Genomic DNA, 13,928 nt, shown 5'->3' with positions numbered 1-13,928 from the left:
ACCAGCATAAGTCATTTTTTGGTAATGTAAGCATCATATTGCATACTTTTACATCTATGTTCTTAACAGCCTTTTAGATCTACATGTCAAAAATAGCAAACTAATTTGAATAGAAAGAAATTTGAAAAGAAGAGATTTCTTTTTTTATTAAAGCTTTTTATTTTCAAAACATACGTATATAATCCAATTCCAATTGATCAATGATGGACAGAATCAGCTACACCCAGAAAAGGAACACTGGGAAATGAGTGTAAACTGTGAGCATTTTTTTTCTTCCCAGATTATTTTTACCTTCCGAATACAATTCTTCCTTTGCAACAACAACAACAACAAAATTCGGTTCTGCACATATATATTGTACCTAGGATATACTATAAGATATTTAATATGTATGGGAATGCCTGCCATCTAGGGGAGGGAGTAGAGGGAAGGAGGGGAAAAATTCGAACAGAAGGGAGTACAAGGGATAATGTTGTAAAAAAAAAATTACCTATGCCTATGTACCGTCAAAAAATGTTATAATTATAAAATTAATTTAAAAAAACATAGGCATAGGTAATTTTCAACATTCACCTTTACAAAACCTTATATTTCAGTTTTTTTCCTCTTTTTTTCCCCATCCCCTCCCCTAGATGACAAGTAATCCAATATATGTTAAACGTGCAATTCTTCTATACATATTTCCACAATTATCACAGCATGTCATTCTAATAGCAGTGAATAAAGAATAGGAAATACTATTTTCTGATGTTCTTCCAAAGTCTTTCAAGAATGGGTGACTAAGGGGGCAGTTAAGGGGTATGGTGGATAGAGAACCAGACCTGAAGTCAGGAGCATTTGAATTTAAATGTGGTCCTATACACCTGTCAGATTGGCTAAGATGACAGGAACAAATAATGATGAATGTTGGAGGGATGTGGGAAAACTGGGACACTGATACATTGTTGGTGGAGTTGTGAAAGAATCCAACCATTCTGGAGAGCAATTTGGAACTATGCCCCAAAAGTTATCAAACTGTGCATACCCTTTGACCCAGCCGTACTACTACTGGGCTTATATCCCAAAGAAATACTAAAGAAGGGAAAGAGACCTGTATGTGCCAAAATGTTTGTGGCAGCTCTTTTTGTTGTATCTAGAAACTGGAAGTTGAATGGATGCCCATCGATTGGAGAATGGTTGGGTAAATTATGGTATATGAAGGTTATGGAATACTATTGTTCTGTAAGAAATGACCAGCAGGAGGAATACAGAGAGGCTTGGAGAGACTTACATCAACTGATGCTGAGTGAAATGAGCAGAACCAGAAGATCGCTGTATATTTCAATGCTGTATGAAGGTATATTCTGATGGAAGTGGATATCTTCAACATAAAGAAGATCCAACTCACTTCCAGTTGATCAATGATGGACAGAAATAACTACACCCAGAGAAGGAACACTCGGAAGTGAATGTAAATTGTTAGCACTACTGTCTATCTACCCAGTTACTTATACCTTCGGAATCTAAACTTAATGTGCAACAAGAAAATGGTGTTTACACACATATATTGTATCTAGGTTTTATTGTAACACATGTAAAATGTATGGGATTGCCTGTCATGGGGGGGGGAGAGAATGGAGGGAGGGGGGGATAATTTGGAAAAATAAAGAATAAAATAAACAGAAAAAATGAAAAAAAAAAAGAATTTAAATGTGGTCTAAGACACTACTTGTGTGATCTGGGCAAGTCAGTTAAAAAGAAAAAAAGAAGGGGAAAAGAATAGGTGCTTGAGGGAATAGGGAAGCTTAAGTAGAATGAAAAGAATGTTACCCTCATCGTCAGAAGTCCTAGGTTTGAGTCTGAGTTCTGTCACTTAGAAGTTGTATAATTCTATACAAATCACCTCAGACTCCCTGAGGCTCATAGTGGGAAGGACATACTAGAGTAAGCTCAAATGGGCTCACGAAAGCCATTAGTTAAATTTTCTATTTAAGCATCTACATCTTGGAAATATACAAACATACAAATCAGGATTTGATTTATTGTTTTTTTTTTTTTGATTGTCTAAACTTAAGTGATGGAGAAAATGTTAGTTAACATCTATATTTTTTTCTTTTTTATTAATTTTATAATTGTAATTTTTTGACTGTACATATGCATGGGTAATTTTTTTTACAACCTTATCCCTTGTATTCATTTTTCCAAGTTTTCCCTTCCCTCCCTCTACTCCCTCCCCTAGATGACAAGCAATCCGCTACATATAAAATGTAGTTAACATCTATATTAAACTTAAAAACTGCACCATGCACACATTTTCCCCCCAGAAAGTTAGTTATTAATCATTTACCATCACACCACTGTATCTTAGAGATCCATCACCTCTAAACTCTTACTATAAAGTTGAAGAAAATAAATTTCATAAATTGATGAGACTTGCCCCAAAGGCACAGGTTGCAAATTGTAGAGCTACTATTTATATGAGTCCAAATATAGTGTTCTTTCTACTACATCACCATAAGCTTTCTAATTTGAAATAGCAAGATGGGCAATTATCTGCATCCAATGCAACAATAAAAAGTGCTTTGCTACCTCAAAAATTCTATATAAATACCAAACTATTACCATCATTATTATTGTTTTTGCTTTCATGGAGTCTTCCTCATTGCTGCCAATCAGTTCTAATAAGGGTTAACTGAGGAATGGAAAAACTATTTTGGAGTTGGAGACTTGAATGAAATTCACATATATTTGATGAGAGGGTTCCTGTTATATGGATGTTTAGATTGAGGAATTGAGATGAAACATAAAAAAATGACTAACATGGAAATAGGGAATTATGAGAGACAGTATTTTGTGGCTGAGTCAGTCAACTTTTTACAAAAAAAGGCTAGGAATGAAATCCAGCTAACTTAATGCTATAAATGGGAGTTCTGATGAATTTCCTACTAAAATACTAAGTATTCTGGTAGCAATAATAATTTACATTTATATAGCACCTAAATCTTGCTCAGCACATTCTATATGACTTCATCTCATTCTTTCAACAATCTGGCAAGTCAGATGCTAGTTTTATACCTCCACTTTTGCAGATAAGAAAACTGAGTGTCTCACTCAGCAAGATTGATTTGCCATGGGATCACATAGCTAGTAAATATCAGAAGCAAGATTTGAATCCAGGCCATAAGATCACTGATTTAGAATTAAGGATAACCTCAAAGTCTTGTTCAACCCTTCATTTTATGGATGAAGAAACTGAGATTACAGGAGTTAAAATCACCTAGCTCTAGTACTAAGGCAGGACATGAATCCCAGTCTTTCTGACTCAGTCCAGTGTTCTATCTACTATGCCACAAAATTTGAAACTTCTATCTCCACAAGAAATTTATTTTTTAGAGCAAAGCATCCCTCTTTATATTTCTTATTTATTACATAATTATCCATTTTTTCCCTCATATTAATACCAAGACTTCAATTTTTTTTGTTATTTGAAAAAAATTCCAAACAATCAAGTTTGGTTCTATGGGACTCTTATGTTATAGACTTTTATCCCTACTGAATTAAACATTTAAACTAATTATTCTTCTGTTGCCAATCTCTTACAGATACCTAATTACTAAATCTCAAATGACAAAAACAAGTTTGATATGTCCCAGAACATACACAAAAAAGCATAAATATGGAAAGATTCAATAGAAAAAAATTGCTTTCCAAATCTTGGAAAGTTCAATATTTTTTTTCTCTATGACATCTATTCAATTATGTCCTAAATTTAAAAAGAAAAAAAAAGAAATCTACATGTATACTATTTCTTATTAACTGATCTATAGATTAGAGCTGGAATGACATCATAGGCCAGCTAGTTGAACATTCTTTCTTTACAGATGAGGAAAATGAGGTCCTGTGAGGTTAAGTGAACTGTTCAGAGTCACACAAGTATTAAATGCCAAAGACAGGATTTGAATCTAGGTTCTCTGACCCCAGAACCAGTTAATGTTCTTATATTGCTGCTTACATAAAGAGTATCCAGTGATGATGTTCATAACTAGAAACTTCTTATGTTCTGGTCTACCTATATTTGTTAAGATGCTAATTATATAACACAATTCTCTCTCTCCCTCCCTCCCAAGGTTTCAGGTGTAAAGTTGGAAAAAAAATCCCCAAAAATTAATCACAGGAAAAAACAAGGAAACAGCCCATTCTATCTGGAATTAGATGAAAGGAGGTAATTTTCTTAAAATTATCAAAGAAATTTGGAGGGAGAGGATGTCCAGAGTATTGACTTATTCACTGTGGATATGTATGGGAACTTCCTCCACAGGTGCACATTAACAGCTTACTCAGTAATTTAAAGAACTGGCTGGGGGTACTGAGAGATTTATGAGGTTTGCCAGTGCTTCATATTGCCTCCATATAAACAAAAACAAAACACAACAAAAAAGGGGCAGAGCTAGTGGCAAAACAGATTGAGCATTGGCCTTGGAACCTGAAGTTCAAATCCAACTTCAGACACTTTACTAGCTGTGTGATCCTGGGCAAGTCATTTAAACCACTTTCCTCATCTGTAAAATGAGCTAAAAAAGGAAGTGGCAAACTCCTCCAGTATCTTTGCCAAGAAAAGCCCAATGGGTCACAAAGAATTGGAGACAACTAAACAACAAAAACTATTAGGTATTTTTAATTTTTAATTTTAGTAATTTTAATTTTAATTAATTTAAAAATTAGTTTTAGGGAGTACAGGAGAGCTATAGATTATGGACTCACAGAATCAGAGATCTAGATCTAGGAAAGACTTTAGAGGCCACCTAACAACCTTTTCATTTTACATTTGAGGAAACTGAGGCACAAGGTGGTTAAATAATTTGCCCAGAGTCATAAATATCAGAGATGGGATTTGAAACTTGCAGCTTTTGTTTTCAGAGAGAGTTTTTTCCTCCAGGAACAATGCTTTCTAAATCAAGACAATAAGAGTGACACATTCCCAAAATTTAATCTGGGATGATAATTTTAACCTTTGACACTAAAACTATTTGTCAAACAATATGACATAGCAAAATGGCCAGCAATATTTCATTTTATTGTCTTTTTCCTTTCCAAATCTGGTTGAGGTGCTCCTAAGAGAAATCATCAAAAAGCAAGCAACAGAAGAAAGAGAATGCAAAAAATGTCCTGAATAAAAATCCACTGTGGGATATGATGAACCCAGAATTGCCTGGAAAAAAAACATGGATAGATGCCCAAAGAGAGGAAATAGTGTGCTTGAGTAGCACACACCCCCCAGTGTGCTTGAGTAGCACCCTCCCCCCCCAGTGTGCTTGAGTAGCACCAAAATAATATCCAGGAGGCAAGTTGAAAGCATATTCCAAAGTGAATCTATATTCTTCATGATAGCAAATATGCATTAATGCATTTTAATATCATGCATATTAAGCTTATTTTCCTTGGCTTTGGAGGGTCAGAAGCCCTGTAAGAAAATTACTAAGAAACAACCATAAGCAATTTCTTTTTTTTTTTAATAAAGCTTTTAATTTTCAAAACACATCATAGATAGTTTTCAACATTCACCCTTGCAAAACCTTATGTTCCAAAAATTTTTTTTCTCCCTCCCTCCCTTCCTTCCTCTCCCCACCTCCCCTAGGGGGCAAGTAATCTAAATCTATGTTAAACAAATACAATTCTTCTTTATATATTTCCACAATTACATGAGCATTTTCTTAACCATTATAGCTGGTAGGTATTAAGTCTGCCTCATGAGGTACTCAGGAATTGTGGATAGAATGTAATTATAAATGTGTGTAAAAATTGGTATGCACTCTCCTGGGTTTGCTACAGGTGCAATAGACTTGGGGGAAATCCCTAAACAAGGCATGGCATGGACTCAACACTGAACTCACCTGAAAAATGCCCTGAGCTAAACCTACTGTGCCAGTTTTAGTTGGCTCTTTGAAGGTTTTTGCTGAAAGGCTTCTGGGAAGAAACAGGTAGCTTCTGGAGCCAAGAAAACATTTTCAGCAACTGTTTATGATGACAGTATCTTTTTAATTTCTTTTGTTTCCAAATTTTGATTTTTCTTTGCTTTCCTTTTTTAGCCCATTTTCCGGACCAGATACATGCATCTAAAAAGTCTGAGGCCTCTAGCTCTTTGCCTTGGGAGGCTAGTGAGTGGCAAGTCTCTTTTTTTTTGGAGTTCTCTGGGATCTTTGTCTACCATGATGTTTTATGAGAGGTGTTTCTGCACAAGCAAAGGCTGGGCTGGAAGACAGACCTCTGAAATCTCTTGAGCATGCAGTTCTCAGAATCTATGAATTTTTGCTAAAACTTCACACAAGCCCCTACTTACATTCTCTCCTCTTTATCTCAATTTACTAATATACCGAATTATAAAACCAAAAGGTTTACAACTCAGAACCCTTATCACATACTGCTGCTCCTGGGTTAATAAAAGATTAATTTTTTTTTACTTCTCTCAAACATTAAAAGTTTTTTTTTTCAGTTATCAATAATTTGTTTTTTCTCTTCCCATATCTCCTGTTCCTTTTCCCACTCACACCCTCCAAAAAAAACTAAAATTAACCAAAATTCCCTCAAAAAATCCCCAAACCCACCTTTTTAACAGATAAGTACTGTTCAGGCTAAACAAATCCCCTTACTGACCAAGTCCAAAAATGTACCTCATTCCATGACTCTCAACATTTAAATAATGCAATTCAATAGATGGAGGATCTCCACCCAGGCTCCTCACCAATCAAATGGGTCCACACCTATTATGTGCCAGGGACAAAAAACATAAATGCCCCTCTGGAGGCTCCCCTCTCCATAGAGGCTGAAGTACTTCATCCAATAAGGCTAAATGGATGGGTCTCTAGCACAGCACCACATTTATAAGTATAGCCAGGTAGTACCTCAGCCTCAGGAAGGCTTGGAAGTACTTAGCTCCCTATCGATTTGTACTGTTTTGTTCCTTGGCCTAGGTGGATATAGTCTTGAAATCCATAACTTGGCAGACTGAAATCCATAGTCTGCATAAGAATTCCAGTTGAGGACTCTTGGAGGTACTATAAGCCCCACTCACAAATGTAACCTGATCAAAATACTTTTAATATTAAGTGAACTTTCAACATAGCATGAATGGCTTTATTAATAATAATAGCAGCTAGCTTTTATAAAGCACTTTCCAGATATCCCATTTCTAATAGAATGCAAAAGCAGCAAGAAAGAATCTAGCTAGAGATATGCTTGTAAATGTTTAATCATTTGTTGAGGTGGGCATATTTTCAACCTTACTCCATTACTTTTTTAGACAAAACAATAGATTAAGTCCTGGTTTGTAGCATTATTGACAAATTTCTGAAATGTTCCTTCTAAAAATTTAATAAATCAGGCTCTTGAGTGTCAATGTGAACTGGTTCCTGAACACCAATGCAGCTAACATTGTACTTAGTACATAATTTTATTCGGATAGCCCATTCTATACATTAGTGATTTTGTCATTATAGAACTTCATGGTGTGAGAACTCTCTTCAACACAAATTGCAACGCATTTATGACTCAGAAACTAAATTCAAGGGAATTGCCTGAATCAAGAATCCTGCTCAGAATCAGAGCCCAAGTCTTTTTGAAGCCACATTGAACACTCTCTCATTACGAAAACATATAACCAAACCAATGAAGGGACTTGCCCAAATTCACAAGGTACTAAATGACAGGGGTAGAATTTGAACTTAGGTTCTAACTCTAAATCCTTTGTTCTTTCTAATGTAGAATGCCAAGTTCACAAGGTACTAAATGACAGAGGTAGAATTTGAACTTAGGTTCTAACTCTAAATCCTTTGTTCTTTCTAATATAGAATGCTGTTTTTCCAATTAATTCAATAAATATAAACATGAATCTATTTTCTTGATTTCTTAATAAATATCTTTAGAATATGGACTCAATCCCTTTTTAAAAAATTTAAACAAGATTAAGAAATTGGAATCCAACAAAGGAAAATGTGAGTTAGCTATTTGCAAGAGTTATGCTAACTGGTTGCATAACGGTTCTTCTACCCATTGCTCCCTGACAAGGTATGTACATGTTCAGGAAAAGCTAAAAATGCCACCAATGGAACATAATTTCTCTGCTCTGTATTCCTTTATTCCTCATTTTTAGGGTCATGAACATCCAAGGTTGGATAGAGATGCAGCAGACCAAAATAGCCATATTTATGCATAATGGGGACTGGCTGGGAGGGAATTGATACTCTCGATACTTTGCCTACATGCTAGTGTGATCTGTATAAGATCATTTCATCTACCTTGCTACCATTAACACTGCCACAGAGGGAAGAATCAAATAATCTCATCATGGGAAATGATCTGGTAAATGGGCAAAAAAACAGATCTTGAAGATCTCTAAATTTCAAGGTTATTCACTACACTTTGGGCATCTCTAATTGTTAAGAAGTTTGTCTCCTTATAATAAGCTTAAATATAGTTCTTTGAAATTTTTACCTATGACTCCTACACTTCAGCTCTCTGATGTCAAGAAAACCAATTCAAACTCTTTCCACAAAACAGTGCTTCAAATACTTGCAGGCAGTTAGGACACCCTCCCCTGTTTCCTCCTTCGTTTTCCTCCCTCCCCCAGGTCTCCTTTTCTCCAGATTAAATTTCTTTAATTTAATTCCTTCAACCAGCTCTCAAGGTGCATCAAACTTGAGCATCAGGGAGATGTTTGTGAAGTACACCAAAATAGTGGAAGAATAAAAAGCAGTTAAAAAATCCCTGCGAAGTCAAGCAGATCACAAAAATGATTCTATCCTAAAACACAAATTCTTTGTAACAATCCTTCATGTAATAGATGAAAAACCTATCCATTTATAAAATAAGATAAAGAAATCTCAATGTCAAGAGTTTGGGTTTGTTGCTTTTATTGGATCTCCTATTATCTTCCCACAAATTTTGCCCTATGGTTTGTTGTATATTTAAAATGCTATTCTGGCTGTCCCCTGCTTACAAATTTTATTTGGTTAAAAAAAAAAAACTCAGATGGCTAACAATATTCATTCAGGATTCTGAAATTGGGAGATTATTTTATTTACTTAAAAAATGATTCCTATCTTCAAACTCAAAAAAATCCTTGCTGCTTTATGGGGTAACACACCCAGTAAGTATTTTCTGTCAAAAGCTGACTGGGGAAACAGTCTAAGTGTTTCTTCATTGTAATATGGTATGCACATCAGAATTTTAGGGAATTTGTTCTCAAAAGGAGGTCAGTGAGACATCATCTTTCAAAATGAAGGGAAGAGAACAGAAGGAAGGACAGAAAACAGCACAAACAAAATAGCATTAAAAGCTACAGGTTGTATTTAATATACACTCCAACAAAAGGGAGCTGTGCACAACAGAGACCTGCAGGCACAATCTTATTTCTGTTCTACTGTATGAGGAGATCTCATATAAGGAAATTTGTTATTTGTTAAATTCGGAATTTTAAAAATTAAAAGGCAAAATCATACTCTGAGTGAATGCTTGGGAGAAGAGAGGGGAAAATCTCATTAGTTAATGGAAGGCCAAACTAAAAACTAATTAGTGTTTTCTTTTGGAGCATGATTAAATCACTTTATCTATCACAGCTCGGGTTCAGCTGTTATTCTCTTAAAGGTATCTTGGCACCAGACTGCTTTTCACTTATTTAAAAAAGGCCAATCCCTCCAATGATTGATGCTTGTTTGTTGACTTTAAATAAGCATCATCTCTAACTTTGTTATTATAGAAACATCTTTCTCAAACAAACAAACAAACAAACAAACAAACCAAAACACAGACAAGGCACATGTGGTGTCAGGGGGATTCACGGTCAAAAGACACAGGTTCAAAACCTAGCTTTGTCACTAGCTCCTTGTGGAACTCTCTGGGCCTCAGCTGCTGCTTCATTAATAAAACCAGCAGCTTGGACTACAGTGTCTCTCCAAGGCCCTTATCTCCATGATTCTATGTATCAAGTTCTAAGCGAGACATGAATTTCAATCGCAGCTTTGACAACATCCACGTCTATGGATCGGACGAAGAGGAAAGAATAGAGAACTCTGCCAAATTCCTGATTATTTTATGCTTCCATCGGGGAAAAAACATCTTTCCCCCGATTCAGGCCACCGACGTCCTAATTTAGGTCGGGAGACAATACGTGAGATCCGAACCGACAGACTGGGTGTGGTCATTTGGCGGCCGACCCGAGCCCGTCCCTCTTCCCCGTTGTACCACTAAGAAATGCGGATCCGCTCTACCCCCGGCATGATTTTTACAGCAGCTTTGCTCCGAATTTCACCAGAAGCATCCCCGACCATGACGACTTCCCTTTTACACACGCACATGTAACCAGTCGTGCCAGGCTGCTCGGAGACAAAGCCCCGACTTTTAAGCGAAAGCCGCCGCCAGAATATCTCGTTTTTGCACCGGGGGTTGGCACCGAAGGGGCTCCGGAAGAACCCAGACGCGGCTACGACTAGAACGCCCGATGTCGACCTCGCCACCGAGCGAGGCAGATTGTCCACAGAGAAGCACTAGGGGGTGGGGACAGCGCCAGGAGCCGAGCTCTGTACACTCAGCAGGCTGGAGCAGCGCATAATTCACCACACCAGACGGGGTTCAACAATGTGTCCCATGGGAGGAGAAAGCAAGGTCTGGGTGACACCGGCAGGCCCTAGGATATTCCCCAGACAGCTTAAGTAAAACGTTCATTTCCACAAGAAGGTAGAATTAGAACCGTTTTCCCCAGGGCGCGAGATGGGCGGAAAAAGGGGTATCCTCTCCCAGACATGCTTATCTGAAAGATTTCAGGACTTGTTTCCACATTTCACAAATTGGAAAAACAAAACACGTTTAGGCGGTTCTCAGGCGGTAGGACTGCTGTTGTGACAGCCGCCGGGCTTCCACAAGGAAAAGGTGGGTGGATGGGAATCCGACGGGTTTTCCCTAAATGTGCGGCCGATCTCGCTCCCCCAGTCCTAGGCTTTGGAACAATGCTCCATCTGGCTCAGATTTTGCTCTTACCTTTCTCTAGTGCATCTCCCTTAACCCCGCCAGCCTACAACCATGCCCTGCTCAGAGATCCCAGATCATGCATACCCACACAGCCTTGGTTTTGCACATCAAGTATTTCCTCCCAACTCCCACTTTCAGAGCTCTTTTTCTTCCCCAGAAGCCCACAGCACTACCCACCCCACCCAATATCCTGCCTCCACCCTTCTCTCTCCTGAAATCCAAGCTCCCGTCTCTCTGAACAACAGCCCCCTCCTCTATCCCCCACCCCCTTCCACCCTCAGCTTCTTCAAGAGCCCAGCCCTAAAGATGCATCCCATCTCGCCCCCCAAGCTTGCAAGGTGGAGCTTTCTCCTTTTTCAGAATACATTGCCCGAAAGACTGGGGAGCAGAATAATACGTGCAGGCAGCTTCCTTGCGCTCAGAGCTAGCGGTGGCGAGGGCTTTCTTTGTGGCCCTGGGCAGGTGGCGGAGGCATGCCGTAGTGCCGCGCCCTCTCCCCGACGCAGCGCGGGACTGGGTTGGAAAAGAATAGCGCCCAGTCCGCCGCTGAAATCCCGAGTCTTGGGGCCACAACCCGGCCGAGGGACAGAGGCTGCGGGGTGGGGGGAGCTGCCACCGGAGACCTCGAAGAGGCCAGAAGGGGCCAAGAGTGGAATTCATTCATCCCCAGGGGCCACCCTCCCAGGCTCGACCCCCCTCCCAAGCTCGACCCCCTCTGCTTGCAGCCCATCAGCATCTCAACACAAACTGCCCCCTTCATCCCACGCCACCCCCCCAGACCCCTCGCAACAACAGCTCCCGCTGCACCCCGTCTCCTGTTGCACCAGCCCTCTCATCCTCAGGAGCCCGGACCAGAGGCCACCCGGACCGGGCCCTCTGACCTCTCCCGCCTCGAGTGCGAGTATGTGAGGGTGGTGGCAGTTGTGGGGTGGGGGTGGGGGATGGAATGCACGCTCCCCCCCTACCTCCTCTGCCCCCTTAAGGAATCGGGGTGGGGAAATTACCTCCCTCCTGGTGCGTTCGGGGATTGTTTCCTCCCCATCCCTCCCACGCCCTTTTGTAAGGCTTCGCCGAGGTAATAAGGGGGCAGATGACGCCGCTGCTGTCATTTGGGGGGAAGCCCACTGCCCACTATGCCATCACGCACTTTGCCTGGCCGCTGCCGCTGCAAACTCCTGCGTCCTCCTCCGTCCTCCGGTAGCCGTGACCTCCCTCAGGGCCGTTGCCGGGCGGGGGCCGGGGATGCTCTGAGCGGGAAAGGCGGCCGCTGCCGCTGCTGCTGCCGCTGTCGCCGCGATCCGGCTCCGCCGTGGCCGCGCACTGCGCTCGCTAACCCCCTGCACACTAACCCAGAGCTCTGGGATGGGAAGCGAGGGGGGCGGGGGGAGAGGGAGGAGCCGCCGGGGCGGGGGAAAGAGTAATGCGAGAGGGAACCACGAATGGGGGCGGGGAAGAGGGCACACAGGGATCAGCTTCAACCAATCACTAAGCGCTTGGCTCCGCCTCCCCTCCCACTCTGCACTCAGCAGACCGGGCTCCTAGCCTGAGAGTAAGCGGCTCTTAGGGACCATCGCTCTTCCACTCTGAGAGCCCTCACGCTGCGAGGCTTCGGACTACGACTCCCGTCAGGCCTGGCGGCAGAGCCGGGAAAGGAGACAAGTGAGAGCCGCAGAAGGACCCGCAGCACAGCTCACGCCCCGCTTCCCTAGTTCCCTTTTGGTTTCCATAGTGACCGAAGACACTTCACAAAGCCCTGGGAAGGCGGATCTCCCAAGAGAACTTCGGGAAGAGAAGAGGGGCGGGGACCCCAAAGGAGGCCCAGGCGCACTCTCTCAGCCCTGCTCCCGCTCCCGAGCCCGCAGAGAGCCCCGGTGGAGGTCGAAACAATAGCACCAACGAGCTACGGTCGTGCTGCGCGGGGCTCTCCCGGCTGCTCGGCCCAGTCCTGGCGGGGCTGAACCCCCGGTGCTCCTCTCGTTCCCTCTGTCTCCGGGCCTCTCTCTCTAGGGGCGGCTTTCAGGGTTTTAGTACCAGGTGGAGCACACACACAATCTGTCTCTACCACCATTCTCACAGAGTAGAAATCTGACGCGGTCCTCTGATCCCTAAGAAACATAATTTGGCAACGCTCTCTGGGCAGCTTAAGTTTGAAAATGGCGCCCCCTGGGTTGCTGTCCACTAGAAAGGGTAATTGACAACACAAAATAAAGACTCGAGTGTGTTAAACATGTGTGCATTTATTTTTCTTTAACTGACAGAAAAGGAAAAAGAATCGATTCTTGGCTATGGGGGAGGGGCAGGGCCGCGGCCCAATCACGCTCCAGCCTCGGAGTTAACTTAACATTTCATTGTTTGTATTACTGAGGGTGTCAATCTTAAATTTGTTATCTGCATCTATTACTGAATGGCTTCTCTTGCATTAAAACAGTTCTCCGAATCCAGAGCTTTTCTTTTTAAAAATTCAAATGGCGATAGCTTTTTGCTTGCACATCACTTTGTTTGTTAAACATTCCTGGTCCAGAGAGTTATTTTTTGTAACAAAGAATTTAAAACAACAAAAACAAAGAAGCGCGGAGTTGGGAGGTGGGGGGTGGGGAGCCAGTCCCACACCCAGAGCTCCTGAAAGCAGGATTTCAAAGGAGGGGAAGCGTGTTCTCGTTTCTTCTTTTGGTTCAAACTAGGTCATTATAATTGTACTCTTCAAGTTTCCTTTTTTGTTTTATTTTGCTATTTTGAACCTAAACCTTTGGGACAAAGTTGCCTATTCGTTTTCTGGGATCTCATGTTAAAATCCTTGTGTGGCCACTCTAGATAGTCAAGTAGCCTACCCTTTCATTTCCAAAATCTAAACACTTTTAAGGAAGAAAATGGCTTTAGGGTCCAGAAAAATGTCCCATTCATTCGCTTCCAGAGGACCTCTGGGAGTACAA

General features: G+C 41.1%; 1 protein-coding gene across 3 annotated transcripts in view; it reads right to left on the bottom strand.

The window, feature by feature from the left end:
- DPYSL5 (dihydropyrimidinase like 5) overlaps positions 1–12,732 on the bottom strand; it is a 107,015-nt gene extending 94,283 nt beyond the window's left edge. For 2 of the 3 annotated variants that reach the window (XM_074300126.1, XM_074300128.1), the window contains exon 1: positions 12,003–12,211. In XM_074300126.1, the coding sequence (XP_074156227.1) occupies positions 12,003–12,040 (38 nt within the window). In that variant the 5' untranslated portion in view covers positions 12,041–12,211. Of the gene's footprint in view, positions 1–12,002 lie in introns of all 3 variants that reach the window. The other variant, XM_074300127.1, reaches the window with a different exon arrangement.
- Between the last annotated feature and the right edge of the window lie 1,196 nt (positions 12,733–13,928).

This window comes from Sminthopsis crassicaudata, chromosome 3 (genome assembly GCF_048593235.1).
Source record: "Sminthopsis crassicaudata isolate SCR6 chromosome 3, ASM4859323v1, whole genome shotgun sequence".
Classification (NCBI taxonomy): domain Eukaryota; kingdom Metazoa; phylum Chordata; class Mammalia; order Dasyuromorphia; family Dasyuridae; genus Sminthopsis; species Sminthopsis crassicaudata.
This window is presented reverse-complemented; position numbering and strand designations above follow the sequence as displayed.